This window comes from Gekko japonicus, unplaced genomic scaffold, assembly GCF_001447785.1.
Source record: "Gekko japonicus isolate JY-2015 unplaced genomic scaffold, Gekko_japonicus_V1.1 scaffold1667, whole genome shotgun sequence".
In the NCBI taxonomy this organism is placed as follows: domain Eukaryota; kingdom Metazoa; phylum Chordata; class Lepidosauria; order Squamata; family Gekkonidae; genus Gekko; species Gekko japonicus.
Genome location: NW_015168702.1, coordinates 319,082 through 333,374, shown reverse-complemented (window position 1 = coordinate 333,374; position 14,293 = coordinate 319,082). Strand labels below are relative to the sequence as shown.

Sequence of the window (14,293 nt, the reverse complement as noted above, 5' to 3'; positions counted from 1 at the left end):
CTTCCGTTGTAGGCAGTTTTCCCTCTGTCCCGCTCATGACTTCGTCAGACTCGGGACGATAGGAAAATAATGGGATTCCTAACAATATGTTGGATCCCCAAGCATCGAGAATAAATCCACGTTTCAGAAAAGCAAAATTTATTTCAAAGCTTTGGAAAGATACTCAAACAAGTTGTTAGGAATGGGTACAAACAGCCAGGGCAAGCATAATAAAGGGATTTGAACCAGGTACCGAACCGATGGATCACTTTCCTGCTGGCGGGTAAACCAGTGAGCTAGCATTCAAGCTCTCCTCCTACACCACGTCCTCCAGATGTTCGGCTTAGCATTACAGCGAAATAAAAAAAAAGGGGAGGCGGGGGGGGGGGGGAATGAACTGTACAAGCGTACAGGAAACACAGAACACAATGGCAGCTTGCTGACAGTAGGACAGAATTTCTGGTATTTCTGGCCACTGTGTGACAGACAGTGTTGGACTGGATGGGCCTTTGGCCTGATCCAGCATTGGCGTCTCTTATGTTCTTATGACAGAGTGTGAGGAGGGGAGGGACCTCCGCTGGCTGTAACTCTGAGTCCACCGTCCAAAGCTGCCCTGATCTCTCTGGCCTGGAGGTCAGTGGTCATCATGGGAGAAATCCACTCCCCCCCCCCCCAGGCCGGCAGCGCGGCTGTCCTTCGGTTGTCAGCTAGCTGCCATTGTCATTCCGGTTCCTGTGTAGTTCCCTTCAGCCCTCTCCCCTCCTTCTTTTCTCTTTCAGTATGTTATGTTATGTAGTCCGCTGAACTTGCCAAGGTCGTGCAGCTGGGTGTAGGGGGAGAGCTTTGCCTAGAATGTTTTGGGTATCTTGCATGTGAACTGAACCTGTGTTGACATTTCAGAACGGTTGCGTTCCCATGCATTGGGCGCGAACTGTATGGTCTATTCCCGCCAGCGGGAATTGGACCCATTGGTCCTTCCCTGGTTCAAATGTCTTTATTATGCCTTCCCTGGTTACCTGTAGTTATTCCTAACAATGTCCTGTTCTGGTTATACCAACGCTTTGAAATAAACCTTACTTGCTTTGCAACGTGGAGTTATTTTTTTCGCTTGGGACCCAACACCTGTATCTACTGCTGTGTGAATCATTGCTGACTGCAAGCGGTAGAATGTCTTTTCTGACATCATTTTCTGACAAACCAGAATTAAAAACACAACTCAACTTGGTCCAGCAGAGTCAGCCACTGCATCAAATGGAGGTGGATAAGGGATGAAGTTCTAGACCTACTGAGGAAATTAAAAATCAGTGATGGCATACACCCAAGAGTTCTTAGGAAACTCAAATGAGAGATTGTTGACCTACTAGCCTGTCTATGTAACCTCTCACTAAATTCAGCCACTGTACCAAGTATACTGGTTTTTTAAAAAGGGGGTCCAAAGGGTTAGGGTTAGGAAACCAGGAAAATACAGGCCAATTGGCCTAACTATAATCAAAGGCAGTATTAGGCACATGGAGGAACAAAGCCTGCAGAAGGAAAATCAGCATGGCTTCTGCAAAGGTTAGTCCTGCCTCACCAACCTTTTGTTGGAGTTCTCTGAGAAAGTGAACAAGCATGTAGGCAAACAGTGCATTCCACTTATTCAAAGCACAACACAAGCTAGTGCCAAGTAGTGTAAGGCTTTTAAAGTTCTTTTATACAAGTGCATTTTGAACACGGTGATATTATGACATGGATGTGGCACAGGGAGAGTCTGGCAGAAGAGTCTGGCTTCCCCCAAGGAAATAACGAGCCCTGCAGGGTGTTGATGGGATACATGAGAGGCATCATCGGGGAAGAACCCCAGACTACCACCCGCTCAACAAGCTGCTACTCATCTATCTGTTATCCCCGTTGCAATTAGCTAGCAGTAGAAGGAAACACATTCAAGCAATCGATTTTATTTTGTCCGTATCCATACATCTTATAAAAACTTGATCTAATGCCCTGAGGCAGATGACCTCCGGGATGGAAAAACTCGCACAGCAATTCACGTGTGCTTGTCTCTGGGCTCTGGAAAGAGGGCCGCCCCCCTTTTCCCCGGGGCTCTGCCTCCCCATGACACCCCCCCCCCAGACCAGACGTGTGCCGCACGGATCTAGGACAGGCGGGTCCGTCACGGCCGGGAGGCAAAGTCAGCGCTGAGCTTCCTCATGATGGCTCCGTGGCTCAGCCCCTGCTGCGACTGCTTGGCGGAGGCATAGTTCTCCTTCACATACTTCGCAAAGGGAGTCAGCGACGGTTTGGCTGGTGTGCCATCCTTCCGCATGGGCTGCTGCAGCACAAGCTGCCCCTTGCAGAGGGCACAGACAAAGCGCTGCGTGTCCAGGGACTTGGAGTGACGGCCAATCCTGACAAGGCAAACAGGAGGAGAAGACTCCATAAAGAAGCAAGGCTACAAGGGGCCTGGCCAACTGCCCGGCACAAATGCAGCAGGGGGCGGGGGAGAGGTCTTTTGAAGAGCCACCCCCACCCCCCAGCACTAGTCACACCCTTCTTCCAAGAGGCTGGCAGAAATCTCAACAGTGAACAAGGAGTGAAAGAGGAGGGAGCAGAGTGCTAGAGGACGGGTGGAAGAAGAGGAACTTGCAGTTACATCATTTTTAGGGATTTCTGCCCTGCTTTACTGCATGAGTGCTCCCCCCCCAAAAAGCCCTCCTATTAATCAAAACTGGAAAACACCAGCTATGAGATAACCCCGCAGAGCAGATCCAATAGCCGACACCCAAGAAGTCGGGCACAAGCAGGGCCTCAGCCCCAAAGCGCAGCCTCAGCCAGGAGAGCGTGAAATACTCCCCCCAGCCTCTCTGAGCAGCGACTGCTGACTGCAGAGCCGGGTGTTAGCAGACTGGAGTACCCTGATGGCCCAGTGAATCACAGGACTGCAAAAGCCCATTTTCTGGCAAAAACAGGAAAGACAGCGGATTTCTAGCAAATTCTCATGGATGGGCTATTGCCTGCTGGTTACTGGAAAAACCCCACCTAGATTAGATAGACTATGGCATGAACCAGCCAGAAAAGAAGGTTTTTTAAAGCAAAAGTGCCGACTAAGGATTGCCAGGCATTTCTGCTATGTGGCATTTCTGCTATGGAGTTTGCAGGGGCTCCACCTTGCCTGACGTGCTTTATAGTCTGCATGAAGCTACTGCGGTAGGTAGGGGCCATCTGGAATGCAACGTCACCACTCTGTGGACGACATCCAGGCTCTGCTTCTCCTCATCAGCTAAGCCAGGTGGATCTGGGCAAGTCCTGGATGGGTTAGGGTTAGAATTCTCTCAGCCCCATCTAACTCACAGGGTGTCTCCTGTGGGGAGGGGAAGGGAGAGGAGTTTGTAAGCCGCTTTGAGACTCCGAGTGAAGGGCGGGGCATAAATCTAATCTCTTCTTCACTGTATGTTTATTTCTAATTTCTGCATTCCAGTTTTTGTGTTGTGTACAATATCCCATTTTAAAATTTTGCAATCCAATAATTGCACTGTTTTACTGTCTTATATGGTTTCTACTGCATTATTATAAAATTCTGTAATGCTCCTTGAGTCTCAGAGTCAGTCTGACGTCGATACCGGGTAAATTGGTGGAAACCATTATTAAGGAAAGAATTAGTAGGCACATAGATGAACAAAACCTATTGAGGCAGACTCAGCACGGTTTCTGTAAGGGAAGATCTTGTCTCACTAACCTGTTAGTGTTCTTTGAGGGGGTGAACAAACATGTGGACAAGGGGGATCCAATAGATATTATTTACCTTGACTTCCAGAAAGCTTTTGATAAAGTTCCTCATCAAAGGCTCCTAAGTAAGCTCAAAAATCATGGGATAGAAGGACAAGTCCTTTTATGGATCAAAAACTGGCTAGTTCATAGAAAACAGAGAGTGAGTGTAGGTGGGCAATTTTCTCAGTGGAGGGTGGTAAGCAGTGGGGTACCGCAGGGATCAGTACTTGGTCCACTGCTTTTTAACTTGTTCATTAATGATTTGGAGATGGGAGTAAGCAGTGAAGTGGCTAAATTTGCGGATGATACAAAGTTGTTCAGGGTGGTGAAAACCAGTGAGGATTGTGAGGCACTCCAAGGGGATCTGTCAAGGATGGGCGAGTGGGCGTCAACATGGCAAATGGGGTTCAATGTGGCCAAGTGCAAGGTGATGCACATTGGAGCCAAAAATCCTAAATATAAATACACATTGATGGGGTCTGAACTGGCAGAGACTGAGCAAGAGAGAGATCTTGGAGTTGTAGTGGATAACTCACTGAAAATGTCGAGACAGTGTGTGACTGCAATAAAGAAGGCCAATGCTATGCTGGGGATTATTAGGAAGGGTATTGAAAACAGATCAGCCAATATAATAATGCCCCTATATAAATCAATGGTGAGACCTCATTTGGAATACTGTGTGCAGTTCTGGGCACCACACCTTAAAAAGGATATTATAGCTTTGGAAAAAGTGCAGAAAAGGGCAACTCGAATGATAAAAGGGTTGGAACACTTTCCCTATGAGGAAAGGTTAAAGCGCTTAGGGCTCTTTAGCTTGGAGAAAAGACGACTGAGGGGTGACATGATCGAGGTTTATAAGATTATGCATAGGAAAGAGCAGGTAAAGAAAGAGGTACTTTTCTCCCTTTCTCACAATACAAGAACTCGTGGGCACTCCATGAAACTGCAGAGCGGTCGGGTTAGAACGGATAAAAGGAAGTACTTCTTCACCCAAAGAGTGATTAACACATGGAATTCACTGCCACAGGAAGTGGTGGGTGCTACAAGCATGGACGGCTTCAAAAGGGAATTAGATAAGCATATGGAGCAGAGGTCCATCAGTGGCTATTAGCCACAAGGTATAGCTAGGGGCTCTGGGGCAAGTGATGCTCTGTCTTCTTGGTGCTTGGGGGGGGGTCAACAGTGGGAGGGCTTCTAATGTCCTGGCCCCACTGCTGGACCTCCTGATGGCACTGGTATTTCTGGCTACTGTGTGACACAGAGTGTTGGACTGGATGGGCCTTTGGCCTGATCCAACATTGGCGTCTCTTATGTTCTTATGTAAATGTAGCCAGGCTGCTGGCATTTAATAATATCAAAAAAGTTGCAAAGGCAGCCTTAGAACCCGCTCCGAGGAAAGCTCTGTGCCAGCTCCCGCTCCAGAGGGGACTCATCCCCAAGCGAACCAGCCCAGGGCCGCACCCGCCTGGGAACGCAGGTTAGGGCCAGTGGGTGGTGGCCGCCAGGCATGGGCACGATGAAGACCAAAATTCCTGATGAGCCACATACTGTGCAAGCAGAACTGCCCGCAGCTGTCGCAGGAGAAGGAAGACGGAGGATCCGGTAGCTGACATTTGGGCAACACGGAACATGGCGCTAGCCAAGTGCGAATGAGTTGTGCCTGGATGGTGTCTGGGCTAGGAAGATTTCACAGATTAATACCTAAGAAGCTGTGCAAAGAGATTCTTTTCAACACTGCAGAAAGCACACTTAGGGGCAGGTGAAAGGAGAGAACCCCACCACGCCGCAGTGTCCGGTGGACCATCAAGAGCTCGGCTAAAAGAGTCAGGCTCGACAGTTACAGATGAGAAACGGGAAAGTTCTAGCTGTGAAACAGGATCCGTATTGTGCAAGACAGAGAAAGAGCAAGAGGCTAAAGGGAGACGTCTATGGCAAGAAGAGACGTGTACTGAGGTTCAGAATTAGCCAGAACTTTCTCTTAAGATTGCTTCCACGTGAAAAGGAAAACAAAAGTACACTGTAAAGGACATTCACAGAATCACACAGAGTTGGAAGGGGCCACACACAGACCATCTAGTCCAACCCAATGCAGGACCAGCCTAGAGCATCCCTGACAAATATCCGTCCAGCCTCTTCTTGAAAGCTGCCAGTGAAGGGGAGCCCACCACCTCCCTAGGCAGCTGATTCCACCTTTGAACCACCCTGACCGTGAAAACGTTTTCCCTGATATCCAGCCAGTACCTTTATGCAGGTAATTTAATTGCTTTGGGGGAGAGTTAGGATCCAGAGATTTATTTTTCTGACCCCCTAGACAAGTTCTTCTAGGAATCTGCAGGAAATCCTACTTACCTGTTTTGACACTGAGAACACTCATAGGTGAACTTGTATTTAATCTCATAGTTGTGGCACCGAGACACGACAGGCAGCTCCGGGTGGATCAAGGCAGACTTCTTGGCATACAAGCTCCAAAACCGGCCATGCCCGTCTTGGACGCCGTGGATTAGCCATGCGGCTGCGTGGCACAGTTCGTGGATCAGAGTGTCTCGAATCCGATCTGAGCAAGAGACAAAAGGGGGGGGGGGGAGTTAGGATCCAGGGATTTTTTCTTCTGACCCCCTAGACAGGAACGCACTGGCCACTCACAGGAGAGACCGCCCTCTGGAGGCCACCCGCCCTACAGCCAGGGCTGACCTGGGCCATGAATACCGGTGCTCAGCCAGAACATTTACAGAGGGAACTCAGAATAATAATTCCAATTCAGCCACCAAGATGAACATATCTGAGTACCAATCATGCCTCTTAGTAGCCACTCTTTGCTCTGGGTTGGTCAAAGCCGTCACCACCAGCTGAGCCACACAGAGGTGCTCCAGTCCCCTGATGCTTGACACAGTGCAGAGGAGAGAGGCAGAAGGCCACATGCAGACCGTGGAGGAGCCACAGAGAAGCCAAAATGCTCCGTTATCTAAGGAGACATTGGTAACCTCGGGTGAAGCACCAATTGAATAGGGGATGCTGGGTGGCCTTGAGGGATTTCTGTCCAAGGGGATGTGGACTACTTGAAAAAGGGGCTGGGACGACCCCAAACCATCCCAGCCCCATACTGGGGCACAAAAGAAGGGGACCAAACGCCCAGTTCAAAAGGTGGCATGTGGTTTTGCTGGTCTCTGTGCGAGGGAGGGAGGAAGGAAGAAACGTAGGAGTTGAGTCCCTCGCAAGCAAGAAAAGCTCGTCTTTGCAGAGTGTTGCAGGAGTCTTAAAAGTACAGCCCACAATAATGGCTACAATTCTACAGCACTTTAATCGGAAGGAAATCAGTGTACAACAGAGTAAATTAAGGTGGCCTGGGACACTGCCTTATAGAAACCAGTCAACTGGATGCACGCTCTACTGTGTACAGGTAGCTCAGCTCATTCTGTTCAGGAAAATCAAGCACCAATTCTGAGAACCAACAAAGATGTTCCTAATGAAGTTTTTATTACTTATAAGCAGCATGAATAATATTCGCCTACCAAAATAAAGAAATCATTTGGCTGCTGTAATATGAGAGAGAGACAGAGCACGCCATCACAAGAAACTCATGAGGTTCTTCTTTCCTGAAAGGAAATGGTATGACAAAGTCCCCCCCTTATAGCGTTCCAGAATTTCCACCCTGCTCTCAGACACAGAGGCTGGACGAGAGGAGGGCCAAAAGGTTTGCCTCTGCTCCCAAGGCAGCCATTACAGAAGACAGCTTTAAGTGGAAGTCAGCTTATACTGCCCAAGCAAATTCTTCAGGGTACCTGCAGAGTCACAAACTTTCTCCGACAGCATTATCCGGGCGTAACGCTGCCCCAAGTTGGGATCCTTCAGCTGCCCAGTTATGCAGCACCCTGCTGTTTTCCGCATCTTCTTACTCCAGCTGATTTCCATTCTTCCTGGCAACTGAGACAAATGGCGGACCATGTGACTGAGATCTCAGCTACTTCTCAGAAGCAGGCAGAAGCCGCCTTTAGGACAGAGCGCCCAGCTGCTCGTAAGAGCGCCTTGTCTGCAGGCCCACCATTCAATAGTGCGGAAGAAAGGGCCTGTTCTGGCAACACACGAGTCAGTGGTAGTACACTAGCCAGTGGGAGATAGCGCACCCCACCCCAGCTTACGAGAGAGGAACCTCTCCTCTCTGTGGGTCTCTGCAGGGGGTGGGAGGGAGAAGGGGCACTTTCTCCTCCCACAGGCGTCCTGGAGGAAGCAGACCAAGCACAGTGAAAGGGCCGGCGGCATCCCTCCCTTCCTCGAGTTCTCTCCACACCCTTCACAGGACTTGGGAAGGGGAGCATCAGCAGCGGTGGGAAGGGGTGACTGGGCAGGCGCTCACTCACAGCCCCGTGCTGCTGCTGCTGCTGCTGAGACCAGTTCAGAAATATGCCCCATCCCAGCAGAATACCTGTTGCTCAAAGATGGTCCTGTTATAAAAAGCATAGAGACTCTGTGCCATCTCTTCCTTCTTGGTCCGGAACTCTCTGGCTTGCCGGGAGGTGGGGTCTGAAAGCTCTTGCAAGAAGCATCCCTGGACTGGGCAGGGGCTCCTGCGGACACAAAGGCAAGGAACAGCAGCCGTCACAGAGGAAGCAGCCGAGGGCCGGCCAAGGAGCGAAGGGCCAAGACCACGCACAGAGGTGACGACATATGGGGACGGGCTAGAAACCCTGCACACACACACACAGCCTCCTCATCCGCTGGGCAGGGCAGTCGGGTTCAGCCCCACCTCTGGAACTCCTGGAACATTAAGGGGGGGGAGCCATCTGTGGAGGCTTTCATTTCAGGGACCCATACAGAGGATTTTACACGGTTTCCAGTAACAGCACCTCAACAGCTGGGCACCCGTGGGGGGTGGGGGAGGGAGGGAGGGAATCCCTTCCTGTTCCCATCCACAGGGACAACACGAGGCAGAAGCCCCTGTGCTCAGCACAAGGAAACGCGGGTGCCTTGGAGTGGATCTGCTCCCCCTGCCAGCAGGTTGCAGAAGGGGGGGGGGGGCTGAAGGGTTACTCCTCTTCCCTGTGAGAATCACCTTGAGGCCATGCAGGGCTCTCTCCTGACCTCCATGCTATTTAGCATAGTCTCAGAGCGGCTCACAAACCCCTTTTCCCTCCCCCTCCCCACAACAGACAGACACCCTGTGGGGTGTAGGTGGGGCTGCTGAGAGAGCTCTTGACAGAAACGGCTCTTTTTCAAGGACAGCTCTTGTCAGAACTAGGGCTTGCCCAAGGTCACCCAGCCAGGTGCGAGTGGAGGAGTGAGGAATCAAACCCCGTTCTCCCAGATTAGAGTCTGCCTGCACTTCACCACCACACCAAAGAACAACTCTCAAATGAGCTGCCAGATAGTGAGCCCGGTTTTAGCATCATGTGGCCAGCAGACCTCACCGCCTGCTCCAGGTGGCTCCCCCAGATGGTCCCCCACAATAAAGTCGTCACTGCCAGTCGCCAGCAGTCCACTAGCACCACGGGGCACCACACGACCTGGTGCCGGGGGGGGGGGGGGGGGGGGGCAGGCCCCCCCTGTCGTTAAGCCTTGTATGAGGACGGCTCCCCCTTCCTCCCGAATCAGCTTCCCCCCAGCCCCTCAGCGCTTCTGCCTCCTTTTGCCAGACAGACTGCCCGGCGCTTGGGCCCCGCCACCCCACACGGACGCAGGAATCTGCAGCAGCCGACTGGCAGGATGACCTTTTCGCACTCCTCAGGTACGGGGGCTGCCTATTTTGACAGGCTTCACCTGTGCCAGTTATTTTGCCAGCAGACCCAGTCCAAGCAAGGAGCCGGCAAAGACGGCAGCCAGGACCCACCTCACTGGCATCCGCGGTGCCTGAAGGACATCGGCTGGCCCCTGGCCCACGGGCCTCAGCACAGGAGGAGAGCTGAACCGTCCCGGGGAGACATTCTCAGTCTTTGCAGCAGCGGCCGGGGTTCTTTCGCAGGAGGACCCGAAGCCTCTCTCTTCTACCAGAGCCACGAGCCAGGAGTTAAATACAGACAAAGCCCCACACCAACCCAACCCAACCCAACGGGCCCAGGGCTGACTTCAGATCTTCGGCCTCCCCCCCACTGACGGTCCTCGAGCAGCGGCTGGAGCAGCACTTGCCAGGGATGCCTGAGGCTGAGCAGGGGGCTGGATTAGGTGCCCCGCATGGCCCCTTCCAGCGCTACGATTCTTTGAGCCATCTGCGAGGGTGGTGTGGATTTAAAGACAGAACACCACGTCACGTGGCTTCATGACCCCACTGCGCCACTCACCTCCCCCATTCCCTTGGACCTACAGGCCTTGAAGCTTTGCTACCGGACAGGGGGAAGCCATGAAGACTGTGTGTGCTAGAGCCAAGCCTGGTGGAACCCGCCTCTGTCGAATGACATCTGTGCCCTGTCTGATCTATTAAGAGTTTCGCAGAGGGCACGTCAGGCAGAGATGTTCCGCCAGGCCTTTGGTTGAGGCCACCCGACTAAAAGCCTCAAATCCCTGATTCACAACCAAGACGGATGCATCTGGAGGCCTGGACAATGGAATAGACAGCAGGGTCTCATCTGCATACTGACGAGGCCCAACCCCAAATCTCTAGGCAATCTCATATCAATATGGGTGAGAGGACAGAACCCTGCAGGACTCCACAGGACAAACCCCACCTCCTTGATTTTTCTGCTCTGTGTCCCTTAACGACACCTCTATAAAATTGATGATGATTTTAACCAGTGGCTCCCACACCCTTTCCCAAGATGGCTCAAGGGAACCAGGGGTGTCTCTCACACTCCCAAGGACCCTGTCAGCATCCACCGGCAAGAGCCACCTGGGCCAGTCCATAACAGAAGGACAGGCAGGCGCTTCCGAGGGCGGTGGCAGAGATGAACAACTGTCTTCACTGGCGCCGCCACCACCACCTCCTGGGGCTGGTGCGCAAGGGCTCGAGAGAGTGCGCTTTCGCTCTCTGATGCATCCCTAAACTCTACCGTGCTCCCCCCAGTCCTGTTTCCCCCCCCCGAACTGAACAGCTCCAGAAGCTTTAGCCTCCCCTCCTAGGAAAGGTGCTCCAACCCCACGGAGAGGGCAAAAATCAAGGCACAGGATGGCACACTGTGCCACTCTCTCGTGTCTACTGGGGGTGTTTTCAGTAAAAAGCGGGCATTTATATGTAAAATTCCATAAATATAATAGTGTAATTTTATATGTTGATGTGTAATGGATTTTTTTATGTTGTTAATGCTGTAAGGCATGTTTAGGTTTGCTAGGAAAATACTGCCTAGATTTCAACCCCACCCCACCCCGGTTTCTCTTCATGACTTCAAACTTTCTGGAACTGTTCTCTCTATTCTTATAGCTTACCATTCTATCTTTAATGGTTCCTCACCATTTTCATAGGGGTGGAAGCTGGGAGAGACTAAGCTAAATACCTAAATATTTATCTCGTGGACATATCAGGGAAGCCAGGAAGTACTCCACCTTCCCCTCTGAATTCCCAGCGGTGCAGTAAAAGGTCAGGGTAACTGGGATTTCAAGGCACCTGGCCCACTTACCAGCGGCTCCACTTGTGTGCCCACAAACTAAAAGGTAGAGGGGCGTACATAGAGGTCCCCACTCCCCAGCCAGCCTGAGAGGCCAGAGCTTTTCCTTACTAGCCCAACAACTCTCCAGTGTCATCATCTCCCCCAACTCATCCGTGACCAACGCGCCTTCTGAACACTTTCTGAACAAGGATAGAGAGGTCTCTTACCATAGCTGCCAGTCCGGCCTTCAGCACTCGTGGTGGCAGGAAGGACCATTCTTTGCTTCACATGAACAATAAGACTCTCGATCTCATCATCGGAGCTCTCGCAGGCACTTGGTCTTGGCTGCTGGGCTTTGCCTTGAGCACGCTCCTTTGTGGAACCTTTCCCCCCCACACTCCAGGAAGACTTTGGCCCGTCCTTGGGTGTGATAGGCTTCTCCTGAGAAGAGGCAGCGAGCGTGCCCCTCCGGTTCCACTTCTGGTGGCCAGCTTGGATGGACTGGCACGGAGACCTCGGGGGATGCTTGCCAAAGACACAATCATCATCACTGTCACTAAGCACTAGTGGAGAAAGGCATGATACAGTGTAAACCACAGATTTCTTTGGTGCGTGAAGAACACGTCTTGCTCCTGCAGTGCACTAAGTCTGTAGACACTCGGCCTCTCAAACGTCTTTTTCCATGTCAAATAGTATAATCACAAGAACTAATCATTTTATTTGGAGAGTATGACAATGCTCAAAGCTGCACCAACCCATTCTTCCTCAAAGCTACTGTAACACGGATGGATGTAACATGGACACACACACACACATCCACGAGAAGGGAGCAGCACGAGGGTGCCCAGATCCAGATGAGGCCGCCAGTAGATCCAAGCCTGCCGCACGGTGTGTCAATGCACACGGACACGTGCCCCCACAGAACGGAATCTGGTTCCGTGTGTGGGAAAGTGAGGCCCGGTTTCTTCAACTAACCAGGAGTTGCCCCTCAGCCAAAGCTGAAATGTCCCCCCCCCCCCTTAGCCCGTCGCCTGAGGCAGCGCTAGGCCTTGGGAAGCCTCCCCCCCACCCCCACCCCCAGCCTGAGTCACCAAGGGTGAGAGGAAGAGGGCACTGGAAGAGTGACAGAACTCAGATCAGATCATCACCACAAGAGATACGCAGATGACACCCAGCTCTATTTGATGTTGGGTGGCCAGTCGGACTCTGACCCAGAAGATCTGCACCGGGCTTTACAAGCTGTGGCTGGGTGGCTCAGACGGAGCAGGCTGAAATTAAACCCGGCGATGAAGGAGGTCCTGTGCTTGAGTCGGACCAGATCGGGATTAGGGCTCCCGCTTCCGACCTTTGATGGGGCACCTCTGGTGCCAGCTTCGGAGGTTAGGAGCTTGGGAGTGCTCCTGGACTCCACCTTAACGATGGAGGCCCAGGTGGCAGCCACTGCCAGATTGGCCTTTTATCATCTTCGGCTGGTACGGCAGTTGGTTCCTTTCCTCGACCGCAATGACCTAGCTACAGTGATCCATGCGACGGTCACCTCGAGGCTAGACTACTGTAACACTCTCTATATGGGGCTGCCTCTGTCTCAAATCCGGAAGCTGCAGCTGGTGCAGAATGCTGCGGCCAGTCTGTTGGTCGGCGCTCCTAGGTGGGAGCACACCCGACCTGTGCTGAAAGCGCTGCACTGGCTGCCGATAGCATACCGGATTCGCTTCAAAGTGCTGGTGCTCACCTTTAAAGCCCTACATGGCCAGGGTCCGACATACCTGAGGGACCGCATTTCCACACATATTCCCCAAAGAGCACTTCGGTCGGGGTCACAACACTGGCTGGTCAACCCGGGCCCTAAGGAGGCCAGGCTTGCGGCAACGAGGGCCAGGTCCTTTTCAGTGGCGGCTCCTATCTGGTGGAACGAGCTCCCAGAGGAGATCAGGGCCCTGTGGGACCTTGTGCAGTTCCGCAGGGCCTGTAAGACGAGCTCTTCCGCCAGGCTTTCGAGTAGGAGCCGCCACCGCCACTACCACCACCGCTCCATTATAGAGCGATACCGCCGGAGGGCCGGGTACCATCTATCTACGGCCCTTGCCCTCCCCTCTGTTATGCAAGATGGTGGGAGTTTTTATCCTTGCATCCTGATGGAATTGAATTTTTAACTGTTTTTATCTATTTATGTACTGTATGCACTTTGTGCCTTGTGTAAGCCGCCCTAAGCCCATTCGCGGGAAGGGCGGAGTATAAATACAATGAAATAAATAAATAAAATAAATAATGTGTCGCACTGCCTGACCCGGACGGAAGCCCAGCCACCCCCCTCCTCCCCTCCTCAGCACCACCTCCCACCGAGTCACCACGGGCCCCCGTGGCCCCCCTCCCGCGCCATCTCCTCCAGCAGGCAGCAGCTCTCCAGGTCCACGCCAGCCTCTCGTTACTTGCCTCCTTTACTGGTGAGATGCCAGAACAAGTTCTCCTTGGACTCAGCCAAGCTGGAAGGAAAGAGAAGAAGCCTCTCAGTGGAATGAGAAGTCAGGAGGGTGCAAAAGGGGCCAGGAGCCACCAAGGCAACATTCTGGCTCCAGCTGAGACCTGGGATTGAAGCAGCCGCTCTGCCCTCCTAAGCATGGTTGTGGTGGTGGTGGTGGGGACGGGGGTGGGGGGGAAATGTTCTTTGGGCTGTAGTCGTATTTATTACAATACATATACCTTTCTTCTTGGCTCAAGATGGCTTACAAGTAATAATTAACACATTACAGATTTCATCCAAATAAAATTGAAAACCCCAAACAACTCCCCCCACCCCAAAAAGATGCTCCCTTAGTATGTTAAGAGTAATACTGAAACAAGTACTCTAAAAATAAGCCTGTTGAACTAGAGATGCCCCCATTGACACACTCCTGGCAGGCAAACGTCTTCTGGAAGAGGAACGTCAGCACTCCCAGTGTGGTGCACCCATGTAAAGTCGACCCACTGAATAATGCCTGAACTAACGGCAAAGAAACGGAGGGTGTGGGACGGCCGTCAGCCGAGCAGAGATGAGACAGACGGCAGGAGTACCACCGGGG

General features: G+C 52.1%; 1 protein-coding gene across 1 annotated transcript in view; it reads right to left on the bottom strand.

Moving 5' to 3' along the window:
• Positions 1 to 2,051: 2,051 nt before the first annotated feature.
• ACRC (acidic repeat containing) overlaps positions 2,052 to 14,293 on the bottom strand; it is a 25,572-nt gene continuing 13,330 nt past the window's right edge. The window contains exons 5-11 of the mRNA XM_015415510.1: positions 13,668 to 13,717; positions 11,462 to 11,797; positions 9,548 to 9,701; positions 8,147 to 8,288; positions 7,506 to 7,647; positions 6,076 to 6,280; positions 2,052 to 2,366 (exon numbers count right to left, since the gene is read on the bottom strand). Of these exons, the coding sequence (XP_015270996.1) occupies positions 2,132 to 2,366; positions 6,076 to 6,280; positions 7,506 to 7,647; positions 8,147 to 8,288; positions 9,548 to 9,701; positions 11,462 to 11,797; positions 13,668 to 13,717 (1,264 nt within the window). The 3' untranslated portion in view covers positions 2,052 to 2,131. The remainder of the gene's footprint in view (positions 2,367 to 6,075; positions 6,281 to 7,505; positions 7,648 to 8,146; positions 8,289 to 9,547; positions 9,702 to 11,461; positions 11,798 to 13,667; positions 13,718 to 14,293) is intronic.